General features: G+C 46.3%; 1 protein-coding gene across 1 annotated transcript in view; it reads left to right on the top strand.

Moving 5' to 3' along the window:
• Positions 1–9,873: 9,873 nt before the first annotated feature.
• The window catches only part of LOC147114705 (D-serine dehydratase), a 144,483-nt gene continuing 127,522 nt past the window's right edge, over positions 9,874–26,834 (top strand). The window contains 1 exon segment of the mRNA XM_085992108.1: positions 9,874–10,032. Coding sequence (XP_085848234.1) covers positions 9,884–10,032 — 149 coding nt within the window. The 5' untranslated portion in view covers positions 9,874–9,883.

Below are 26,834 nucleotides of genomic sequence, written 5' to 3'. Positions count from 1 at the left end.
CCCACCCAAGTACCATAAAAATTTAATTACCGAGATATCTTCATTGCTTTCCTCCCTCAGCCTCTGCACCGAGTGACTTCTCATCCTCGTTGATTTCAACCTCCATCCGAATTCATCATGCTCTCTCTCTGAGTTCACTAGCCTCCTATCCTCCCTTAATCTCTCCCTCCATGTAAACTCCCCAACCCATATTCACGGCCACCCCCTCAACCTCATCGTGTCAATCGCAGATAAGGCCATTTCTGACCACTTACTCGTATCGCTCTCCCACAGCCCCCTACCACTGCCCCCCCCGCCACCCTACACCAACCCTACTTCCTTCTGTGTCCGCCCCTGGAAAAAACTCTCAAACTCTCTCCCAACTCTCTTACAACTGCACTTATGAATCCCAACAGTCCAGCCTTTGGCCCTCTATTTACCACGACATTTCTGCAGCTACCAACCTGCTCAACCACACCCTTATCACCATGTTTGATGCCCTATTAAAACAATGACACTCACTCTGGCTGTTCCTCCTGATACGGCCCTCATCTTCACTCCCTTAAGTCCAAGGGATGCAGACTTGAATGGATATGGTGGACGACTGGTTTAGCCACTCACCACCAGATCTGGCTGAATCACTTAAAGTCCTGCTCTCGTCTGCCAAAATTGCTCACTTCCCTTCCTTCCCCTAGCTCAGCAGGCCAAACTTCCTCTAAGGCTCCCCCCTGCCCTTGCCCTGAACTCACATCTTTCTCCAGTTTCTCTCTGATCTCCCCTCATGACATCTCTGCGCTCATTTTGTCCATGAAACCCACTTCCTGCTCCTTCAACCTTGTTCCCGCTAAACTGCTGACCACCCAACTTCCTTTTCTGACTCCCATGTTAGCTGACATTTTTAACGGTTCACTCTCCTCAGGTACTGTCCCCCTCTCCTTCAAATCTGCCGTCATCACCCCTCTCGTGCGTTTCCCACATTACAACAGTGACTACACTCCAAAAGTACTTCATTGGCTGTAAAGTGCTTTGGTACATCCGGTGGTCATGAAAGGTGCTATATAAATGCAAGTCTTTCTTTTCTTACTCTCCTCAAAAAAACAACCCTTGACCCCTCCGTCCTTGCAAACTACCGCCCCATCTCCAACTTCCCTTTTCTCTCCAAAGTCCTTGAACGTGTTGTCGCCTCCCAAATCTGTGCCCATCTTTCTCGCAACTCCATGTTTGAATGCCTCCAATCAGATTTCCGCCCCAGTCACAGTGCCGAAACGGCTCTCATCAAAGTCACAAATGACATCCTTTGTGACTGTGACAAAGGTAAACTATCCCTCCTCGTCCTTCTTGACTTGTCTGTAACATTTGACATAGTTGACCACTCCATCCTTCTCCAATGCCTCTCCACCGTCATCCAGCTCGGTGGGACTGCACTCGCCTGGTTCCATTCTTAACTATCTAATCGTAGCCAGAGAATCACCTGCAACGGCTTCTCTTCCCGCTCCCGCACCATTACCTCTGGTGTCGCCCAAAGATCTATCCTTGGCCCCCTCCTATTTCTCATCTGCATGCTGCCCCTTGACGACATCATCCGAAAACACAGCATCAGTTTCCACATGTACGCTGACAACACCCAGCTCTACCTCACCACCACTTCTCTCGACCACTCCATGGTCTCTAATTGTCAGACTGCTTGTCCAACATCCAGTTCTGGATGAGCAGAAATTTTCTCCAATTAAATATTGGGAAGACCAAAACCATTGTTTTCGGTCCCCGCCACAAACTCCGTTCCCTAGCCACTGACTCCATCCCTCTCCCTAACACCTGTCTGAGGCTGAACCACACTGTTCGCAACCTTGGTATCATATTTGACCCTGAAATGAGCTTCCGACCACATATCTGCAACATAACTAAGACCGCCTATTTCCACCTCCATAACATCGCCCGTCTCCGCCCTGCCTCAGCTCATCCGCTGCTGAAACCCTCATCCAAGCCTTTGTTACTTCTTGACTTGACTATTCCAACTCACTCCTGGCTGGCCTCCCACATTCTACCCTACGTAAACTTGAGGTCATCCAAAACTCGGCTGCCCGTGTCCTAACTCGCACCAAGTCCTGTTCACCATCACCCCTGTGCTCGCTGACCTACATTGGCTCCTGGTTAAGCAATGCCTCGATTTCAAAATTCCCATCCTTATTTTCAAATCCCTCCACGGCTTCGCACCCCCCGCAACCCCCCTCCCTATCTCTGTAATCTCCACAGCTCCACAACCCCCTGAGATATCTGCACTCCTCTAATTCTGCCCTCTTGAGCATCCCTGATTATAATCGCTCAACCATTGGTGGCCGTGCCTTCTGTTGCCTAGGCCCTAAGCTCTAGAATTCCCTGCCTAACCCTCTCCGCCTCTCTACCTCTCTTTCCTCCTTTAAGACGCTCCTTAAAAACTACCTCTTTGACCAAGGTTTTGGTCACCTGCCCTATTTTCTCCTTATGTGGCTCGGCGTAAAATTTTTTGTTTTATAATACTCCTGTGAAATGCCTTGGGATGTTTTACTATGTCAAAGGCGCTATATAAATACAAGTTGTTGCTGTTGTTGTTTTTTCTCAATTTATGGACAATCCCTTGAGCTATTGCAACATCTGAATCTCAGAGTGAAACACGCAGAATTGAGAAAACTCCTAGAGGGACAAGAAGTGAAAAGTAATAATCTAGCAAATGAGTTTTAACAAAATGATAACCTAGGCCTAATCCTTTTTTAAAAATTGTTAGCTATGTGTTTATTTTGGATGTGTAAGACTTTTTGCAAATTTTCTCCACTCGTCTCCTGACCCTCGCTGAGATATAATTCTATGGGCACTAGGTACCTCAGTGAAGTGGCAACTCTTCATGTATGAACCTAGATAGTAAGTGTCAACAGGCTAGGATCACTGGATAATGGTCAGAAGCAGGAAATCTGGCTGATTTTTCTTACCTTAACTAGGTTTTGCAGAAGCCTTCACCTATCTGCGCCCTCCTCATGCCTGTTCAGGATGGGAGCTAGACCGGCAATTAAAATTGCTTTGTCCTCCACCAGGCGACAAATAGCTTGCCGTGGTGAGTTTCCCTTGCTTTTGTACTCTATTTATAAAGCCAACGATCCTGTACGCTTTATTAACAGCCTTCTCAACTTCTCCTGCCACCTTCAACCTTACTAAAATACCCATCTATTTTTCAGTTCTGGTGAGGGCTTGTAAGCGGTTTTTGCGGTGGCCAATTTCCTATGGCCCCTGCCGCAATCGCCAATTATTGTAAGTGGTTTCGCCCCGCCCGTAGCGAGCACGCAAACCCCCTTACTACAAGTTCTGGACGATAGGGATGACTGAGGGCAGATTTGAACACGGACAGTGTTTTCGGGCTCACCCGTACAGTGTTTATTAAGGTTGACAAAAACCACTCCACTCGCATACAGTACAAGTGGTTGTAGTGTCCGTGTGTAGATAAAGACACTGAAGACAGGAGTTGGTTCATAGGTATTTACTAAGCAAGTCTGGGGGGGGCTTCTAAAGGATATACACAATACACAGGCTTATATAGCCCAAGTGGCAATTACCGGCATTACGCACACCTGGGGCTCTTAAAGGCACATACACCACAATTCCTCCCCTTTTAGCTAACCAGTACATCATATTTTAAGTAATTATTAATTACATGTTATATGCAAAATAATATACATTGCTGTAATTAATTAATTATAAGTTAGTCTCTCAGGAGACTTCCTGACTCGGTCCGGATAACGCCTCGGGGGTGTAGTAGTTTCTGGTGGTGTAGTAGGTTCTTCTGGCAAGGCTGATTCGGCTTGAATGCCAGTGTCGGGTTCATCGGGTTCCAGTATCACCGGATCGGAGGTAGATATGGGTATCTCTACTTCATCGTTAGATGTATAGAGTGGTGGTGTAGGTTCCCTTTTCGGATGACTTTATGATTTGGTCAGCATGGCGCCTTATTATGCTTTCTCCGATGTCCACAGTATACATCAGTGGTCCTAGTCGTGTGCAGATAGTTCCAGGCTGCCATTTCTCGGTACGGTAGTCCCGGGCCAAAACCTGTTGGCCTATCTGGAAGGCCCTAGTTGGCCTTTCATTCATGCCTTGAAACTGCCGGTTCTCCACGTCCCTTCGGATGTTGGGCTTGACCAAATCTAGCCGGCATCTTAGGTTTCTATTGAAGAACATCATGGCGGGAGTTTGGTTGGTAACCATATATGTTGCATTCCTGTATGCGAATAAGAAGTTATCCACCTTGTGCTGAAGTTTTATGTCTTCATTACCCATGGCCTTTATGGCCTTCTTGAAGGTCTGGACAAACCTTTCAGCCAATCCATTGGTGGCGGGATGGTATGGGGCGGACGTGTAGTGCTTTACCCCATTGTTCTTTAAGAACTTTCTGAATTCTTCGGACATAAATTGCAGTCCATTATCAGAACATATCTGTTCCGGCAGCCCATTCCTGGCAAATATGGTCCTTAATACTGTGATGGTTTTTTCCGTGGTGGTGGAGGACATCTTTATTACCTCCGGCCACTTGGAGTGTGCATCAACCGCGATTAAGAACATTGAGTCCATAAATGGACCAGCAAAGTCGATGTGCACCCTTTGCCAGGGAGATGAGGGCCACTCCCATGGATGTAGAGGGGCCTGTGGTGGAGCGTTTTGGACCTTCTGGCATCCTAGGCAGCTCTTGGTCATGTCTTCGATGTCTCCATCGATACCTGGCCACCATACAAACGCCCTAGCTAGGTTCTTCATTTTCACTCCAACCAGATGCCCCTCGTGAAGCTCCTTTAGCACTTTATCCTGGAGTTTGGGTGGAATCACCACTCTGGATCCACACATCAAGGTTCCTCGGCACACTGACAGCTGTTCTCTTCTTTGCGAGAATGCTGGTAACAGTGGTTCGCCATGTGCTGGCCATCCCTTCACTGTTAAATCGTAGACCCGTGAGAGAGTCGGGTCATTTCTTGTCTCCCTTTCAATGGCAGAATTTGTCACTGGTAGACATTCCACTATGGTAGAGTGGAATATCTCTACTGGGTCTACTGTAGGTGCCTCTTCTATCATTGGCAACGGTAGGCGCGATAAACCGTCAGCATTCCCATGCTGTTTTGACCCTTTGTATTCTATGTTGTATTGGTGTGCCCCTAGAAAAAGGGACCACCTCTGTAGCCTTTGTGCTGTCATAATGGGAACACCTTTTTTAGGGTTGAATATGGAGATGAGGGGTTGATGGTCAGTCAACAAGGTAAATTTTTTGTCCGTGTAGGTAATGGTTGAATTTCTTCACTCCCCATACCAGGCTGAGTGCTTCCCTGTCTATTTGGGCATAGTTACGCTCAGCTGCGTTTAATGAGCGTGACGCAAAAGCTATCGGCTGTTCTGAGCCATCAGGGAATTTATGGGATAATACTGCTCCTATGCCGTAAGGGGATGCATCGCACGCCAGTCTGATTGGTAGTGATGGGTTGTAATGAGCCAAAACTTCTTCGGATGTGATTAAGTCTTTACATTTATGGAAGGCACGTTTACAGTCTTCGTTCCATTTCCAAATCACTCCTGTCTGTAGAAGTTTATTAAGAGGGTGTAGAAGAGTTGGTAAGTTCGGTAAAAATTTATGATAGTAATTTATTAATCCCAGGAATGACCTTAATTGTGAAACATTTTCAGGTGCTGGGGCTTTTATAACTGCTTCAATTTTTTCAGGTGACTTATGCAACCCTTCCTTATTAATTATGTGGCCACAATATGATATCTGATTTTGGAAAAATTCGCACTTGGGGCGATTTGCTCGTAGGTCCCGTTCTTTCAGCCTAGTGAGCACCTGCTTCAAATTGGCAAGGTGCTCGTTGTCGTTTTCCCCTGTTATAAGGATGTCATCTAGGTAGCATTGAGTCCCCGGAATCCCTTGCAGGACTTGCTCCATAGCTCTTTGCCAGATAGCTGGAGCTGATGCTACTCCAAAAACCAGTCGATTGTACTGGTACAGGCCTTTGTGTGTGTTTATTGTGAGTTACTTTTTAGAGGCGTCCTCAACCTCCATCTGTAGATATGCCTGTGACAAGTCAATTTTGGTGAAACGTTTCCCTCCGGATAGTGAGGCGAAAATATCTTCTATCCTCGGAAGAGGATACTGTACTGTGTGAAGGACCGGGTTTACAGTCACCTTGAAGTCACCACAGATGCGAATTTTTCTCTGTTCTTCAGAGTTATTTTTCAATGCTTTTTTCATGACTGGAACGATGGGTGTTGCCCATTCGCTCCAATCTATTTTGGATAATACGCCTGCTTTTTCCAAATTCTCCAGCTCTGCCTCGACTGCTGGACGTATTGCGTATGGCACCGGTCTTGCCTTAAAAAATTTGGGAATTGCTGCATCTTCCACTTTTATTGAGGCGGTGATGCCTTTCAAGGTTCCTAGTTTCTCTTGAAACACTTCTTTGGCGTTGGCCAAGATGTCTTTTAATCGTTCAGGTATGATGTCATCATTGTTTTTTCCCTTACTGGTCACCGTCAGTGCCTGAATGGAGTGCCAATCCAAACGTATCTTCCTGATCCATTTACATCCCAACAACGGTGGACCACCATCTTGTAGAATGTATAAATACAACTTTTGTATTTCTTTGCCGTTGTATACAACAGGCACCCTTATTTTTCCTTTGGGGTATACTTTCTGCCCCGTATATGTTTTTAAGATAATGGGTGTGTCTTTTAGAGGTATATGCGAAAATAGCCTCTCATAATCTCGTCGATTTATTACGGTTAGAGCTGATCCTGTATCTAGCTCCATTTTAACTGGGGACCCTGCTATTGTGAGGGTAACCCAAATGGTTTGGTAATCCTCTTTGGCAAGTACATTATGTAATTTGAGACAGCTTAGTCTCTCGTTTCCGGAGTCGCTATCGCTCTTCTGGTCTTCGGAGCTACTGTCCGTCATCATTTGTACCTTCCTGTACTTTTCTTTATTGATTTTTTGTTTTCTGTCAGTGGATTTATTTTGTCCAGATTGGCATACCCGTGCAATGTGTCCAATCTTCCCGCATTGCCTGCATGGTTTGTCCTTGAACCAGCAGTCCCTCTGGTTATGGGTGGATCTGCCGCAGCGATAACATCTTCCGAACCCCTGTGTCATTTCATGGGTGCCGAAGTCCTGTGTCTTTTGTTGTATTTCTGCAGCTCCTTTTGCTGCTGCTTCGTATGATACAGCCATACTGAAAGCTTTGTCCAATGTTAAATCTTTTTCAGAAAGCAGTCTTTTTTGTGTTCCTTCACTTAAGAGACAGCAAACGAATTTGTCTCGAAGATAATCCGATAGTCCTGCCCCGAATTGGCAGTACTTTGATAGCTTTCTTAATTCGGTTAGGTAATCAGCGTTACTTTCATTCTTGTGTTGATTTCTCTTGAAGAACTTGAATCATTCCGCTATCAGCAGCGGTGTTGGGTTTAAGTGCTCCTGTAGGGTATCAACAATTTCTTTTAAATTCTTGTCCTTTGGTTTGGCTGGAGTGATTAAGTTTCGTAACAGCCCGTATGTCTTCGCGCCCATTAAGTTCAGAAGTACTGAAGCTTTTTTTTCATCTTCTATTCCATTTGCAGTGCAATATACCTCTACTCTTTCCACGTATGTGGTCCAATCCTCTATTTCGCTATCAAAAGCATCAATATTACCAGATTTAGGCATTTCAGAAAAGATATGACGCTTCCCGCGCTTTTTTTTTTCTGTAGCAAAGATATGGCGCTTCCCGCGCTTTCCCGCCGCTGCTGCCGATAACAATGCTGTTTTACTGCGGTTTCCGTTTATTCACTGTTGGAGACTCATTCCCGCCGGAGGTCTGAACGCTGACCTGCTTGCCGCGCCGGCCGTCTCCCGAGTGCTCCCTCCCAGTCCGTTATTGCTTGCCTCCAATTTCGCTGCCTGTCTCAGCTGTAGAGCCCGCCGCTGGAGCCCCAGCCTGATGCCCAGGAAGGATTAGCGCAGTACCTGCCACCAGCTTGGCCAGCTGGTGAAACCACAGTTTCTCTTACTTCCTTGAGTCTTCTGGACGCCGGAGGAATCGATGTTCTTGAGGTGCTGCCGAATTGCAGGTAAGTCCGATCCCATTCTCGTCGCCACTGTAGTGTCCGTGTGTAGATAAAGACACTGAAGACAGGAGTTGGTTCATAGGTATTTACTAAGCAAGTCTGGGGGGGGGTTCTAAAGGATATACACAATACACAGGCTTATATAGCCCAAGTGGCAATTACCGGCATTACGCACACCTGGGGCTCTTAAAGGCACATACACCACAGTGGTGTGAACACAACAGTACAGTTTAAAACAGTACAACGCTGACTTGTCCAACAAGCCCCTGCTGTGCTGACTTACCACAGCCTAAAAACACCCTCCCATGAACTAAACTATCACAGGACCCTTCCAACGCTAAACCCCCTCTGGTTTGGTAGGAACATACAGGCACCCCCTCACACAGCTAAGTGATCTTGTGGGTGTGCAGGCTTGGCAATGCTCACCTAGGTTGCCCTTTGATCTTGCTTGCAGCTTCCTCCCGTATGTCTCGGCTACCTGGTTCCGTACCGGCCTTGCGGCATGCGAGTCCCAGCCTTAGTCGAAGTCCGTCTCGGTTGGAAGAGCAAGGCTCAGCTCCTCTTGACATTCCATTGTGTGGAGGGCAGGAGAGAGAGAGAGAGAGCGCAAGCTATCCAAACTGCTCTCTAATATGCCCCTCCAATACACAGACCGCTGTCTGTGGTTTTAATGGACACATGGCCTCAGGGAAATTATTTCCAGGCTTCCTCCCAGGTTTGGATGGTTTAGATCTCGTTTCGATCTTCCAGCCTTAACTTAACGAGCTCATCTTCTCCAGAAACAATGAGTCACCAGCTTCGTTATTCAAGACTTGGGAGTGGGCCCCTCGGGCCATTGTTCCCAAGGACAGTTTGTTACCATACGAATGCAACCTGGTTACGTCAACCACCTTCAGCTTGAGTGTTTTTTCACTGCTACCCCCCCAAACAGCCTGTCCAGATTTTAATAAGGGTATATGTTCATAATCTAAAAATCCATGGAGTCGGCGCCGACTGCTACAGGCTACACACCCAAAACATTAAATTATCTTCTGTCTGTACAGATGCTGAGTGACCAGTTTTGTATTCTGGAAATGTTTTGCTTTTATTTCAGATTTCCAGCATTTGCAGGTGTTCCTTTTTATATTTTTTAATCATTCTCAGGATATAGGCATTGCTGGCAAATCCAGCATTTATTGCCCATCCCTAGTTGCCTGACTGAGTGGTTTGCTAGACTACTTCAGAGGGCAGTTAAGAGTCAGCCACATTGGTGTGGGACTGGAGTCACATATAGGCCAGGGCAGGTAAGGTGCCATTTTCTTGTCTCTGTTTTCTTACCATCTTAAAAGGACAGCGGTTATGGTGGGTCATTGCTGGGTAAGTTTCGTGTGTTGACTTTGGGGTGAGGGAAGGCTTGTCCTGGAGTCGCTAGGAATGAAAGATTAATCTCCAGGACAGTACTTGTGAGCAAGTCGGAAGAAAAATCATCGGCGCATTACAAAAATGTGTGTGTTTTTTTCATTTTCTTTGAACATTTTTATTTATTAGTTATAAAAATATTGGAGATGGGAAAAAGGCTGTTTGATTGACAGTCAAGAATCATCAATTGGTAACAATGAGTCTACTCACTTTCCAATTGGCGTGGGAAGGTGGTGCACCCGGAGGATGGACATGTCAGGCAACCAGTGGCGGATGCGGAGCAGTTGGAGGTCATGTGATGAAACCTCCTCCAATCAGACTTAGCAACTTTAAGGATGGGTGCTGCCTGACAAACCACTGATCAGGATTGGTGCTTTTATCTCACAGGGTTCGGAGAGAGACCATGGTTTCTGTAGCATCAGTTCAGCAACTTTTGACCCCTGCATTCACTGTCGATATCCAGAAAGTTAAAAGTAACACCAGGCGAATGATCGAGCAATGCCAGGCCCTGGGGGTTCAACTCCGGCCGCACATGAAGACTCACAAAACTGTGTAAGTGCCCGCGAACCAAGCTCTCTAACATTTCTGCTATAATTTTCTCCTCTGCTCCTGGGATCAGTTCTAAAGATGCACCGCCCAAGTGGCCAGGCAGTTCAATTGTGGAGGTTATCACTGCCAAGCTCAACGTACACACGCACAACGCACACATACATGCACACATGCAAATACACATACATACATGCATACACAGGCACGCATACACACACATACATGCATACATACATACATGCACACACACAGGGACACATGTACACACAAACACATATGCATGCACACACAAGTGTATACACAGACTTGCACTGTCCAGGTGACTACACCTGTGGGAAATGTCTAACTCTTGAGTCACTCCGGCTTAGCGTCATTGAGCAGAAAAGAGCGAAGTGAACAGAGAGACCTAGGGGTATATGTGCACAAATCATTGAAGGTGGCAGGGCAGGTTGAGAAAGCAGTTAAAAAAGCTTACGGGATCCTGGGCTTCATGAATAGAGGTATAGAGTACAAAAGTGTGGAAATTATGATGAACCTGCGCTCTGTGCAGAGCGGAGATGGTTGAGAGGAGATTTGATAGAGGTGTTCAAAATCATGAGGTGTCTAAACCGAGTAGCTAGTGAGAAACTGTTCCCATTGGCGGAAGGGTCAAGAACCAAAGGATACAGATTTAAGGTGATTGGCAGAAGAACCAAAGGCGACATCACGACTTTCAAAAGGGAGTTGGATAAGTACCTGAAGGAATAAATTTGCAGGGCTACGGGGAAAGGGCAGGGGAGTGGAACTAGCTGAAGTGCTCTTGCAGAGAGCCGGCACAGGCTCGACAGGCTGTAACCATTCTATGACTATTCTATGAGCTGGAGCACAAGTTAGAGACACTCTGACACATAAGGGAGCGGAAGGAATTTCTGGATAGTTTACTGCTAAACACAGTCACACCACAGAGAGATGCAGGTACAGGAAGAAGAGTGTGTGACTGAGAGTCAACAGGGTAAGGGGTACTTAGTGGAGGCAAAGAAAGAGGAACTGCAGAAACTGATGCTGTCCAACAGGTACGATGTACCTGCCACCTATGTGGATAAGGAAGAAGACTGTGGGGAGAATGCCTAGAATGTTAACCAAGGCACCGTGGAACAGGAAACAGACAATGGAGGCAAACAGCAGAATAGAAAGGTTGCAGTTATCGGGCATTGAATAATTAGGGGGATAGAGGGTATTCTCTCCAGTTGCGATCAAGAGTCCAGGAGGGTGTGTTGCCTACCTGCTGCCAGGATAAGGGATTTCTCGAATCTGTTGGAAAGGAACTTGGAAAGGGATGGGAAAGAACCAGTTGTTATGATCCATGTTGCAATCAACAACATAGGGAAGAACAAGGAGGAGTTCCTGCTGACGGAGTTTTAGGAGCTAGGTGCTAAATTAAAAAGCAGGACCTCGAGAATAGTAATCTCAGGATTACTACCCAAGCCACGTGCTAATTGGCATAGGGACAAACAGATCAGGAAAGTAAATATGTGGCTGAAAGACTAGTGTGGGAAGGAGGGGACACTGGAACCAGGACTGGAACAGGAAGGAGCTGTACTACTGGCATGGGCTGAACCTGAACCAGGCTAGGATGGAAAGGATAAATAGAGCTGTGGAAAGGACTTTAAGCCAATAAAGGGAGGGGGAGTGTTCACGTAGAAGAAATATTAACCCAAAGATAAGAATAAAGAGGATAAAGGTCAGAGTACAAGAAGTGATAACGGTAATATAAATACTCTGGGAACGGAAAAGGTTATAGGAAATTATAATTACCTGTTAAACATAAAACAGGAGTGATTAAACAAATAAAAAAGGTAGTACATTTCCTGTATAGCAATGTACAGAGCATCAGTAACCAAAAGTGTGATAGGTCAAAAAATGTTAGAAATATCAGGGCATATGAGCAGGGTGGAAACAGTTACCCAGATAAGAGTTCTGTACAGGAATGCATGTAGCATAAGAAATAAAACAAATGAGTTAGAAGCACAAATTCAGCTTATGGAGTAGCTGAAACAGAGACCTGGCTACAAGCAGGGCGTGATTGTGAGCTAAATATTCCAGGCTATAGGATCTTTAGAAAGGACAGAGAAATTGGGAAAGGAGGAGGAATATTGATAAAAGACACAATTACAGCAATAGAAAGAAGGGATTTCAGTAAGGTGATCAGGCCGTGGAAACACTGGGTTGAGTTAAGGAACAACAAAGGATGCAAAACTCTGGTGTGAGTTGTCTACAGACCTCCTGATAGTAGTGATGTAGTGGGAGGATGTATAAATATGGAGATCAGGGAAGCATGCAGTAAAAGTAATATGGTTACAATGGGAGTTTTTAATTTTCACATAACTGGGAGAAGCAGAACAGCCCAAGTATAGAATCATAGAATGGTTACAGCACGGAAGAAGGCCATTCGGCCCGTCGAGCCCGTGCTGACTCTTAGCAAGAGCACTTCAGCTAGTCCCACTCCCCCGCCCTTTCCCCGTAGCCCTGCAAATTTTTTTCCTTCAGATACTTATCCAACTCCCTTTTGAAAGGTAAGATTGAGCCTGCCTCCACCACCCTTTCAGGAAGTGCGTTCCAGATCTTAACCACTCGCTGCGTAAAAAAGTTTTTCTTACGTCGCCTTTGGTTCTTTTGCCAATCACCTTAAATCTGTGTCCTCTGGTTCTCGACCCTTCTGCCAATGGGAACAGTTTCTCTCTATCTACTCTGTCCAGACCCCTCATGATTTTGAACACCTCTATCAAATCTCCTCTCAACCTTCTCTGCTCCAAGGAGAACAACCCCAGCTTCTCAAGTCTATCAACATAACTGAAGTCCCTCATTCCTGGAATCATTCTCGTAAATCTTTTCTGCACCTTCTCTAAGGCCTTCACATCCTTCCTAAAGTGTGCTGTCCAGAATTGGACACAGTACTCCAGTTGGGGCCGGACCAGTGTTTTATACAGGTTCATCATAATTTCCACACTTTTGTACTCTATACCTCTATTTATGAAGCCCCGGATCCCGTAAGCCTGTTTAACTGCTTTCTCAACCTGCCCTGCCACCTTCAACGATTTTTGCACACATACCCCCAGGCCTCTCTGTTCGTGCACCCGCTTTAGGATTGTACCATTTAGTTTATATGTCCTCCCCCCATTCTTTCTACTGAAATATATCACTTCACACTTTGAAATTGTGCCCTGTACACCCACGTCCAAGTCATTAATATATATCAAGAAAAGCAGTGGTCTTAGAACCAACCCCTGGGGAACACCACTGTGTACCCTTCCTCCAGTCCGATAAACAACTGTTCACCACTACTCTCTGTTTCCTGTCACTTAACCAATTTCATATCCATGCTGCCACTGTCCCTTTTATTCCATGGGCTTCAACTTTGCTGGCAAGCTTATTATGTGGCACTTTGTCGAACGCCTTTTGGAAATCCATGTACACTACGTCAACCGCATTACCCTCATCAACCCTCTCTGTTACCTCATCAAAAAACTCGATCAAGTTGGTTAAACACGATTTTCCTTTAACAAATCTGTGCTGGCTTTCCTTAATTAATCCACACCTATCCAATTGACTGTTAATTTTGTCCCTGATTACTGTTTCTAAAAGCTTCCCCACTACCGAGGTTGTAATGTATGTACCTTTAAGGGGGAACTACTTTTTACAGCTCATGTATACTGTAGTACCGGCAGTGACCACACCTGTATATAATGCTGAGTAGTAGTCTGTACAGATCAGTTGCCGTCTGAGCCACGTTGAGTAAACACCTATTGTACCGTTCTCCGCAGTCTGTGTCTTCTTATACACGGACGTAACATTGGCGACGAGGCAGGTTCGAACCTACCTGCAACTCTGCATCACCTCCCGGGGATTCGTTCCTGGAGATCAGTGGATTGGAGGTCAAGGCCAGAGTCTCGGGCGTCGACCACGGGCAACCGCCAGTCATCCAGCAGACTCGAAAATTGCGGGGGAGGCTGTCGAGAGCCAGGCTTGGCTTTCCAGTCGAGGTGGTCCAGCGAAACGGGCTGGCAACAGGTAGTGCGCAGACCCTTCCCGGACAGCGGCGGGCTAGAGCCCGACCGAGCGGCACAGCAGAGGGCCGAGCAGCGTCGACGGGGGAGAGAGAGAGAGGGCAGAGCGCACAAGGCGCAGCCGGTGTTCAGGGGCCGAGCAGCATCGGAGAGAGGGAGAGAGAGATGCGCAGAAACCCGCGAGGTGCCGCCATTGCCATGAGGACCGCCGAGAGCGGCATTGGCAGCAGCGCAGGAGAAGCGCGCGAAACCTACAGGGCGCCGCCATTGCCACGAGAACCGCCGGGAGCGGCGTCGGCAGCAGCGGGGGAGGAAGGAAAGCGTGGGAGACGCCATTTTAAGCCATTGGGAGACGCCATTTTAAACCACACCCAAAATGCCGAAGAGTGGCAGTATCACCGCATTTGACAATGAAGTCGAAGATTGGACTACATATGTCGAACGAATAGAGGTGTACTGCAAGGCAAATGGGGTGTCAGATGACAAGAAAGCGTCGGTATTGTTAAATTTAATGGGTGCAAAGACGTATGGTTTATTACGAAATCTAGTAACCCCAACGAAGCCAATGGAAAAGAGTTTTGAAGACATAGTAACGATACTAAAGGAACATTTAAACCCCACACCGCTGCTGATAGCAGAAATATTCAAGTTTCACAAACGGAACCAGCATAAGGATGAAAGCAATGCTGATTATTTAACAGAACTACGCAAACTATCGAAACACTGCCAGTTTGGAGCGGGACTGACAGATGCCTTAAGGGACAAGTTTGTGTGTGGGCTTCAAAGTGAAGGAACCCAGAAACGGCTTTTATCTGAAAAGGACCTTACGCTAGAAAAGGCTTTCAGCATTACGGTATCATATGAAGCAGCAGCACGGGGCGCTACAGAGATACAACAGAGACCACAAGAATATGGCACAAACGAAATGTCATGTGGAACAGAGAAGTGCTATCGCTGCGGCAGAACAACACACGACCAGAATGATTGCTGGTTCAAAGACAAAGTGTGCAGACAGTGTGGGAAAGTAGGACACATAGCACGAGTCTGCAGGTCAGGAAAGAAAACCAGCAATAAGAAACCTACCAAAGGAAAGTACCAGAAGGTACATAAGATGACGGAGAATAGTTCAGACGAACAAAAGAGTGATAACGACTCCGAAAGCAGGGAACTGAGCTGTCTGAAACTACATAATGTGATCACAACGGAGGATCACCGAACCATTTGGGTCACTCTCAAGATAGCAGGAGTTCAGGTAAAGATGGAATTGGACACAGGATCAGCCCTAACAGTCATAAACTGACGGGACTACGAGCGGCTATTCTCACACATACCCTTGAGAGACACAAAAATTAGTTTGAAGACGTACACGGGGCAAAAAGTCTACCCCAAAGGAAAAATAAGGGTGACCGTTATATATAACGGTAAGGAAACACCAAAACTAGACCTGTATGTATTGCAAGATGGAGGACCACCATTACTGGGACGTGAATGAATCCGGAAAATACAACTGGATTGGCATTCCATACAAGCACTGACTGTGGCTGACAAAAAGGATGACGACGTCACACCTGGGCGACTGTCAAAGATCCTAACTGATGCGAAAGAAGTGTTCCAGCAAGGACTCGGAACACTAAAAGGCATGACAGCGACGATTAAAATTGAAGAAAACGCAAGCCCAAAATTTTTTACGGCCAGACCGGTACCTTATGCGATCTGCCCAGCCGTCGAAGCAGAGCTGGAGAGTCTGGAACGTTCAGATGTACTGTCCAAGGTAGACTGGAGCGAGTGGGCTACACCCATCGTCCCTGTGATGAAAAAGTCATTGAGCAGCACGCCTGGGGAACCAAAGAAGGTTTGCATCTGTGGGGACTTTAAGGTAACAGTGAACCCGGTCCTTCACACCGTACAATATCCACTTCCGCGGATTGAAGATATTTTTGCCTCGCTATCTGGAGGGAAACGCTTCACTAAGATTGATCTGGCCCAGGCGTATCTGCAAATGGAGGTAGAAGAAGCATCAAAAAAATACCTCACAATCAACATCCATAAAGGTCTCTACCAATACAAATGGCTGGTATTCGGGGTAGCATCGGCTCCGGCTATTTGGCAGAGGGTAATGGAACAAGTCCTGCAAGGGATCCCAGGGACCCAGTGTTATTTGGACGACATCCTGGTCACGGGCGAAAATGACAGTGATCACCTTGCCAACCTGGAGCAGGTGCTCACTAGATTGCAGGAATATGGGCTCCGAGCTAACCGCACCAAATGTGAGTTTTTTAGAAAACAAATCTCGTATTGTGGCCACGTTATCGATAAAGAGGGGTTACATAAGTCCCCAGAGAAGATTGAGGCAGTAGTCAAGGCTCCAGCACCGGAAAATGTGTCACAACTGAGGTTGTTCCTCGGGCTGGTAAACTACTACCATAAGTTCTTGCCAAATTTGTCTACAATACTACACCCACTGAACACCCTACTGCAAACTGGGGTGCCATGGAAGTGGAGTGACGAATGTAGACGAGCTTTCCAGAAGAGCAAAACACTAATCACATCGAAAGAGGTATTGGCCCATTACAACCCAGCATTACCAATTCGGTTGGCATGTGATGCGTCAACCTACGGCATTGGAGCGGTGCTGTCGCACAAATTCTCGGACGGCTCAGAGAGGCCAATAGCCTTTGTGTCACGATCACTAACCTCAGCCGAGCGTAACTACGCCCAGATTGACAGGGAGGCCCTCAGCCTAGTGTGGGGAGTGAAAAAGTTCAATCACTATCTGCACGGGCAGAAATTCACCTTGCTGACTGATCACCAGCCTCTTGTCTCCATTTTTAATCCGAAGAAGGGCGTTCCGGTGATGACTGCGCAACGACTACAAAGATGGTCACTTTTTCTAGGGGCGCACCACTATGAGATTGAATATAAGGGCACAAAACAGCATGGAAATGCTGATGGGCTATCACGCCTGCCACTGCCTACTGCGGAGGAAGCACCAGCAGTGGATCCTGTCGAAATATTCCATTCGACTATAGTTGAATACCTACCGGTAACTAACGCTTGTATCGAAAAGGAAACCCGAAATGACCCAACACTGTCTCGGGTATATGATTTGACGGTGAAGGGATGGCCAGCACATGGCGACTCACTGTTGCCAGCATTCTCGACAAGGAGAGAACAGCTGTCAGTGTGCCGGGGGACCTTGATGTGTGGATCCCGAGTGGTAATTCCACACAAGTTAAGTGATAGAGTGCTCAATGAGCTTCATGAGGGTCATCTGGGAGGGGTAAAAATGAAAAGCCTAGCCAGGGCTTATGTGTGGTGGCTGGGAATCGATAAACAAATCGAGGACCTGACCAAGAGCTGCTCAGGATGCCAGAAAGTCCAAAATGCACCACCACAGGCCCCTCTACACCCATGGGAGTGGCCCTCATCTCCATGGCAACGGGTGCATATTGATTTTGCTGGTCCATTCATGGACTCAATGTTTTTAATAGCCGTGGATGCGCACTTGAAATGGATTGAGGTCATCAAAATGTCCTCCACCACCACGGAGAAAACTATTGCAGTCCTACGGACCGTTTTTGCCAGGAATGGCTTGCCAGAACAGATTTGCTCCGACAACGGACCACAGTTTGTGTCTGAAGAGTTCCGGAGGTTCTTGAAAAAGAATGGGGTAAGGCATTACACATCCGCCCCGTATCATCCAGCCACAAATGGATTGGCTGAGAGGTCCGTACAAACCTTTAAGAAGGCAATAAAGGCTATGTACAACGACAACATTCCGCTGCAGCACAAGGTGGACAATTTCCTGTTCACCGTAATGCGACACATGCAGTCACCAACCAGGCCCCAGCCATGATGTTCTTTAACCGAAGGTTAAGATCTCGCCTGGATTTGTTCAGACCAAACGTACGAAGAGATGTTGAGAGTAAGTAATTCCAGCACATCCATGAGAAGCCAACAAGGAGCTTCAATGTAGGGCAACCAGTCTTGGCCCGCGACTACCGAACAGAAAAATGGCAGCCAGGCGATATGCACACGGCAGGGCCCACTAATGTACACAGTGGACGTTGGGGAGAGCATCGTGAGACGCCATGCTGACCAGATCCTAGAGTCACAGGAACAAGTCAACCCCATGCCTTGCTCATACGTACCTGGTGATGAACCCGACGTACAGGTAGCATCTACCCCAGAAACAGTAGCATCGGAAGCTGATGAACCAACCGACGACAGGGGGCCAGAATCGCCTCCGCACCAAGAGCAAGACACTCGGGAAAGGCACTATCCAGAAAGGATCAGGAAGCCTCCCCAAAGACTGAATTTATAAATAGACTATTTTCAGCTAATGTTGCATGTTAAAAGTGTTAATTGTAATTAGTTTGATATTTAATTGTTAAATGAGTGTTATGGTACTGTTAATCTAAAAGGGGAGGAATTGTAATGTATGTACCTTTAAGGGGGGAACTGCTTTTTACAGCTCATGTATACTGTAGTACCGGCAGTGACCACACCTGTATATAACGCTGAGTAGTAATCTGTACAGATCAGTTGCCGTCTGAGCCACGTTGAGTAAACACCTATTGTACCGTTCTCCGCAGTCTGTGTCTTCTTATACACGGACGTAACAGAGGTTAAACTGACTGGCCTGTAGTTGCTGGGTTTATCTTTACACCCTTTTTTGAACAATGGTGTAACATTTGCAATTCTCCAGTCCTCTGGCACCACCCCCATATCTGTGAAGGATTGGAATATTATGGCCAGTACCTCCGTGATTTCCGCCCTCAATTCCCTCAGCATCCTAGGATGCATCCCATCCACTCCTGGTGATTTATCTACTTTAAGTACAGCCAGCCTTTCTAACACCTCTTTATCAATTTTTATCCTATCAAGTGTTTCCACTACCTCCTCCTTCACTATGTCTATGGCAGCATCCTCTTCCTTGGTGAAGACAGATGCAAAGTACTCATTTAGTACCTCAGCCATACCCTCTGCCTCCATGCATAGGTTTCCTTTTTGGTCCCTAATCGGCCCCACCCCGTCTCTTACTACCCTTTTACTATTTATATGCCTATAGAAGACTTTTAGATTACCTTTTATTTTGGCTGCCATTCTATTCCCATACACTCTCTTTACCCCTCTTATTTTCTTTTTCACTTCTCCTTTGACCTTTCTATATATAGCCTGATTCTCAGATGTATTTGCAACCTGACATCTGTCATACGCGCTCTTTTTCTGCTTCATCCTATTCGCTTTGTTTTGTCATCCAGGGAGCCCTGACTTTAGTTGCCCTGCCTTTCCCCCTAGTGGAAATGTACCTCAACTGTACCTGAACTATTTCCTCTTTAAAGGGAGCCCATTGTTCCATTACAGTTTTGCCTGCCAATAGAATCGTAGAATCATAGAATAGTTACAGCACGGAAGAAGGCCCTTCGGCCCATTGAGCCCGTGCCGGCTCTCTGCAAGAGCACTTCAGCTAGTCCTAATCTTTGATTCCAGTTTACCTGGGCCAGATGAATGGGGATCCCCTTCTCTCCTCACTGAAATTGGCCTTCTCCCAGTTAAACATTTTTACTCTAGATTGCTCCCTGTCCTTTTCCAAAGCTAATCTAAACCTTATGATACTGGGCCGTATTTTGCGACCCCTACGGGTGCGTACGAGGTGTGTACGCACTCGTAGGGGTTGCACAAGTTCCGGGTTTAGGCATGCGATGTGCCAGCAACAAAAATGGCCGGCCGGCACCTCCCCTTTAATTTGCGCCGCCCTGACCGCAGATAGGCCCCTGTGACCCTGTCGGACATAGCGTCTGGCGGTAAGTCAGGGGGCGCTACCAAAGATCACGGCCGGGGCACGAGTGGGGCGCTGCGCACGGCGATGACGTCATCGCTGGAGGCACAGCGCCATGGGGCGCTAACGGTTACCACCACTGCTAATCTCCCGCTGAATTTCACAGGAGGCATTAGTGATGCCACGCCTGGGTGCTAGTTACTTTGCACCCCATTAGCGCCCTCTTTAGGGCGCTAACTAGGGCGCTAACGGGAGACGCAAATCAACCGAATTTTTCCTCCATAAAATTTTTTTTTTAATTACATTTTTGTTCAAAATATTTAATTAAATGGCATTTTAATTAATTTTAAATATGTAATGTTTTTAAACATTTTATTCCATGTGTTTGTGTATTTTTTAAGTGATCCCCATTCATACTTACGGGGATTCCGTAGGTACAGAACTCCCATAAGTATGAATGGGGATCCCCTTCTTTTATTGGTTGGGCCGGCCCACATGATCCCAGGGGCACTTGCGAACCACATGCGCCCCTGGGATACGTGGGCTTCTTCCCGAGCGTACCTGGAGAGGCCCAGGATCGCAAGTCTCCATACCTCCCGGGCCACCAGGTAAATTCCTAGATTTTTTACAGGTAGGTGGCATCCACCTGCGGGAAGCCTCTGATCGCAAATTTTGGGCCACTATGATCACTGTTCCCTACATGTTCACCTACTGACACATGCTGCACTTGACCTACCTCATTCACCAGAACCAGATCCAGCAATGCCTCCTCCCTCGTCGGGCCGGAAACATACTGATCAAGAAAGTTCTCCTGAACACACTAGAAATTCTTCCCCTTCTCTGCCCTTTACACTATTACGATCCCAGTCTATATTAGGATAGTTGAAGTCCCCCATTATTATTACTCTGCAGTTCTTGCACCTCTCTGTAATTTCTCTGCAAATTTACTCCTCCATATCTTTCCCACCATTTGGTGGTCTATAGAATACACCTAGTAGTGTAATGGCACCTCTATTATTTCTTAACTCTAGCCATATATATTCTGTCCTTGACCCTTCCAGGACATCCTCCCTCTCCCATAATATGATCGAATTCTTCATTAAGATGGAGAATGAAGTAGTTGACTCAGAGACTAGGGTCCTCAATTTAAATAAAGGAAACTATGATGGTCTGAGGAGCGAGTTGGGTAGGATTGATTGGGGAATGGCACTCAAAGGGTTGACGGTGGATGGGCAATGGCAAACATTCAAAGACCGAATGGATGAGCTACAGAATTTGTTCATCCCAGTTTGGCATAAAAATAAAACAAAAAAGGTGACTCAACCGTGGCTAACAAGGGAAATTAGGGATAGCATAAGATCCAAGGAGAGGACATATAAATTGGCCAGAAAAAGCAATAATCCTGAGGATTGGGAGCAGTTTAGGATTCAACAAAGGAGGACAAAGGGATTAATTAAGAAAGGGAAAATAGAATATGAGGGACCTTTGCCGAGTCCAGGGAGTTTTGGAAAATTATTACCAATGCATCCACAATCCCTACTGCCACTTCCCTGAAGACCCTAGGATGTAAGCCATCAGGTCCAGGTGATTTGTCCGCCTTGAGTCCCATTATTTTACCGAGTACCACTTCCTTAGTGATTTTGATCGTGTTTAGCTCCTCCCCCCCTTTAGCCCCCTGTTTGTCCAGTGTTGGGATATTCTTAGTGTCTTCTACTGTAAAGACTGACATAAAATATTCATTCAGTGTTTTTGCCATCTCCATATTTCCCACCATTAATTTCCCGGTCTCATCCTCTAAGGGACCAACATTTACTTTAGCCACCCTTTTTCTTTTTATATAACTATAAAAACTCTTACTATCTGTTTTTATATTTTTTGCTAATTTACTTTCATAATCTATCTTCCCTTGCACTTCCCCTTCTCCCAATCTGAGAGGCGATCTTATCGAAACATATAAGATTGTGAGGGGGCTTGATCGGGTGGATGCGGGGAGGATGTTTCCACTGATGGGTGAGACTAGAACTAGGGGGCATAATCTAAGAATAAGGGGCTGCCCTTTCAAAACTGAGATGAGGAGAAACTTCTTCACTCAGAGGGTAGTAAATCCACGGAATTTGCTACCCCAGAGAGCTGTGGAAGCTGCAACATGAAATAAATTTAAAATGGAGATAGACAGTTTCCTAGCAGATAAGGGAATTAGGGGTTACGGGGAGAGGGCAGGGAAGTGGACATGAGTCTCGATTCGGATCAGCCATGATCCTATTGAATGGCAGAGCAGGCCCGAGGGGCCGTATGGCCTACTCCTGCTCCTACTTCTTATGTTCTTATGATCCCTTTAGCCTTAAGAAATATACCCAACTCTTTCTTGAATATATTTAATGAACTGGCCTCCACCGCCCTCTGTGGCAGAGAATTCCACAGGTTCACCACTCTCTGGGTGAAGAAATTCCTCCTCATTTCAGTCCTAAATGGCTTACCCCTTATCCTTAGACTATGACCCCTGGTTCTGGACTCCCCAGCCATCAGAAACATCCTTCCTGCATCTAGTCTGTCCAGGCCTGACAGAATTTTATAGGTTTCGATGAGATCCCCTCTCAATCTTCTAAACTCCAGTGAGTATAAGCCCAATCGACACAATCTCTCCTCATAAGTCATTCCTGCCATCCCAGGTATCAGCCTGGTGAATCTTCGCTGCACTCCTTCCATGGCAAGAACGTCCTTCCTCAGGTAAGGCAACCAAAACTGCACACAATACTCAAGGTGTGGTCTCACCAAGGCCTTGTACAACTGCAGCAAGACATCCTTCTTCTTGTACTCGAACCCTCTCACTACGAAGGCCAACATACCATTTCCCTTCTTAACCGCCTGCTGCACCTGCATGCTTACCTTCAGCGACTGGTGCACAAGAACACCCAGGTCTCTTTGCACTTCCCCTTCTCCCAATCTATTGCCATTCAAATAATAATCTGCCTTCCTGTTTTTGCCACCAAAGTGGATAACCTCACATTTATCCACATTATAGTGCATTTGCCATGTCTCTGCCCAATCACCCAACCTGTCCAAATCGTACTGGAGTTTCACGACATCCTCCTCACAGCATACCCTCCCACCCAGCTTTGTGTCGTCTGCAAATTTGGAGATATTACATCCAATGCCCTCGTCCAGATCATTAATATATATTGTGAACAGCTGGGGTCCTAGGACCGATCCTTGCGGTACCCCACTAGTCACTGCCTGCCACTTGGAAAACGACCCGTTTATTCCAACTCTTTGCTTTCTGTCCGCCAACCAGTTCTCTATCCAAGTCAATACCTTGCCCCCAATCCCATGTGCCTTAATTTTGCACGCTAATCTCTTATGTGGGACCTTATCGAAATCCTTCTGAAAGTCCAAATACGCCACATCCACTGGTTCTCTTATCTATTTTACCAGTTACATCCTCAAAAAATTCCAGTAGATTAGTCAAGCATGATTTACCTTTTGTAAATCCATGTTGACTTTGTCCGATCCTGTCACTGCTTTCCAAGTGCTCTGCTATTACATCTTTTATAATGGACTCTAGCATTTTCCCCACTACCGATGTCAGGCTTACCGGTCTATAATTCCCCGCTTTTCCTCTACCACCTTTTTTGAATAGTGGGGTAACATTAGCTACCCTCCAATCCATGGGTACTGTTCCAGAGTCTATCGAGTTCTGGAAGATGACCAGCAATGCATCTACTATTTCTAGGGCCACTTCCTTAAGTACCCTGGGATGTAGATTATCAGGCCCTGGGGATTTATCGGCGTTCAGTCCCATCAATTTTCCTAATACCATTTCCCTACAAATACTGATTTCTTTCAGTTCCACCCTTTCATCAGACCCTATGTTCCCCGGCATCTCTGGGAGGTTATTTGTGTCCTTCTTTGTGAAGACAGAACCAAAATATGTATTTAGTTGGTTTGCCATTTCTTTGTTCCTCATTATAAATTCCCCTGATTCTGACTGCAAGGAAGGCCAATGGAATCTTGGCTTTTATTGCAAGGGGGATGGAGTATAAAAACAGGGAAGTCTTGCTGCAGTTATACAGGGTATTGGTGAGGCCACACCTGGAATACTGCATGCAGTTTTGGTTTCCATATTTAAGAAAAGATATACTTGCTCTCGAGGCGGTTCAGAGAAGGTTCACTCAGTTGATTCCTGAGATGAGGGGGTTGACGTATGAGGAAAGGTTGAGTAGGTTGGGACTCTACTCATTGGAGTTCAGAACATAAGAACATAAGAAATAGGAGCAGGAGTAGGCCAATCGGCCCCTCGAGCCTGCTCCGCCATTCAATAAGATCATGGCTGATCTGATCCTAACCGCCAATCTACTATCACAGAACTATCTCCTGAATCTAACAGAATTAGACACACGAAATAGGAGCAGGATCAGGCTACACGGCCCCTGGGCCCGCTCCGCTACCCACAGGGCCATGACTGATCCGAACCTAGATTCATGTCCAAATTCCTGCCCGCTCCCCGTAACCCTTAATTCCCTTTACTTCTAGGAAACTGTCTATTTCTGTTTTAAATTTATGTAATGATGTAGCTTCTACAGCTTTTTGGGGCAGCATATTCCATGGATCTACCACCCTCTGAGTGAAGTAGTTCCTCCTCATCTCAGTTTTGAAAGAGCAGCCCCTTATTCTAAGACTATGCCCCCTAGTTCTAGTTTCACCCATCATCGGGAACATCCTCCCCGCATCCACCCGATCCAACCCCTTCACAATCTTATATGTTTCAATAAGATCGCCTCTCATTCTTCTGAACTCCAATGAGTAGAGTCCCAATCTACTCAACCTCTCCTCATATGTCCATCCCCTCATCCCCGGGATTAACTGAGTGAACCTTCTTTGTACTGACTCGAGAGCAAGTATGTCCTTTCTTAAGTATGGACACCAAAACTGTACGCAGTGTTCCAGGTGCGGTCTCACCAATACCTTGTACAACTGAAGCAATACCTCCCTATTTTTATATTCTATCCCCCTAGCAATGAAAGCCAACATTCCATTGACCTTCTTAATCACTTGCTGCACCTGCATACTAACCTTTTGAGTTTCGTGCACCAGGACCCCCAGATCCCTTTGTACTTCAGTACTTTCCAGTTTCTTGCCATTAAGATAATAACTTGCTCTACGATTTTTCCTGCCAAAGTGCATAACCTCACACTTTCCAGTATTGTATTCCATCTGCCAAATCTCTGCCCACTTACTTAGCCTGTCTATGTCCCCTTGCAGGTTTTTTATATCCTCCTCACTCACTACTTTCCCTCCCATCTTAGTATCATCTGCAAACTTTGATATGTTACACTCGGTCCCCTCCTCCAAATCGTTAATATAGATTGTAAAGAGTTGGGGACCCAGCACTGACCCCTGCGGAACACCACTAGTTACTGATTGCCAGTCTGAGAATGAACCATTTATCCCAACTCTCTGCCTTCTGTTAGATAGCCAATCCTCTATCCATGCCAGAATATTACCCCCAATCCCGTGATTTTTTATCTTAAGCAATAATCTTTTGTGTGGCACCTTGTCAAATGCCTTTTGGAAGTCTAAATACACTACGTCCACTGGTTCCCCTTTATCCACCCTATATGTTACATCCTCAAAGAATTCGAGCAAATTTGTCAAACATGACTTCCCCTTCATAAAACCATGCTGACTCTGTCCTATTAAATTATGTTTATCCAAATGTCCTGTTACTGTCTCCTTAATAATGGACTCCAAAATTTTACCTACCACAGATGTTAGGCTAACCGGTCTATAGTTTCCAGCCTTCTGCCTACTGCCCTTTTTAAATAAGGGTGTTACATTAGCAGTTTTCCATTCTGCCGGGACCTTTCCTGAGTCCAGGGAGTTCTGGAAAATAATCACCAATGCATCCACAATCCCTACCGGGATTGGGGATATGGGGAGAAGGCAGGGACAGGGTACTGAATTTGGATGAGCAGCCATGATCTCATTGAATGGCGGAGCAGGCTCGAAGGGCCGAATGGCCTACTCCTGCTCCTATCTTCTATGTTTCTATGTTTTCCAGCACTGTAACATTCTCCTTAACCAATACTGCCATACCACCTCCTATCTTTCCTTCCCTATATTTCCTGAACACCTTACAACCAGAAATATTTAATACCCAATCCTGCCCTTTTTTGAGCCAGGTCTCAATAATTGCCACAAAATCATATTCCCATGTGGCTATTTCTGCCTGCAGCTCACTTGCCTTGTTTACTACGCTTCGTGCGTTCACATACATACACTGTAAACCCATCTTAAACCATCCAGTATTCTCTCTTAGTCTGACCCTCCCTAATACCTTACCATTTCTTACTTTAGTGCTCTCTGTCTCTCCCAATCCTTTGAGCACTTTACTTCCCCTTTCTAATGTTACATCCTGGTGCCCACCCCCCTGCCAAATTAGTTTAAACCCTCCCCAAGAGCACTAGCAAACCTCCCTGCGAGGATATTGGTTCCAGCCCTGTTGAGGTGCAACCCGTCCAGTCTGTACAGGTCCCCCCTCCCCCAGAACTGGTGCCAATGCCCCAGGAATCAGAAGACCTCTCTCCTGCATCAGCTCTCCAGCCACGCATTCATCTACTCTATCCTCCTATTTCTATATACTCACTTACGCGTGGCACCGGGAGTAATCTGGAGATTACTACCTTTGAGATCCTGCTTTTTAATCTCTTTCCTAGCTCCCTAATATCTACCTGCAGGACCGCATCCCTCTTTCTACCTATGTCATTGGTACCAATATGGACCACGACCTCTGGCTGTTCACCCTCCCCCTTCAGAATGTTCTGCAGATGCTCAGAGACATCCTTAACACTGGCACCAGGGAAGCAACATACCATCCTGGAGTCACGTCTGCGGCTGCAGAAACGCCTGTCTGCTCCCCTAACTATCGAATCCCCTACCACTATTGCTCTCCCGCTCTTCTTCCTCCCCCCCCGCCCCCCCAC

This window comes from Somniosus microcephalus, chromosome 7, assembly GCF_052327205.1.
Source record: "Somniosus microcephalus isolate GS21.2 chromosome 7, FLI_Smic_1.0, whole genome shotgun sequence".
Classification (NCBI taxonomy): Eukaryota; Metazoa; Chordata; class Chondrichthyes; order Squaliformes; family Somniosidae; genus Somniosus; species Somniosus microcephalus.
This window is presented reverse-complemented; position numbering and strand designations above follow the sequence as displayed.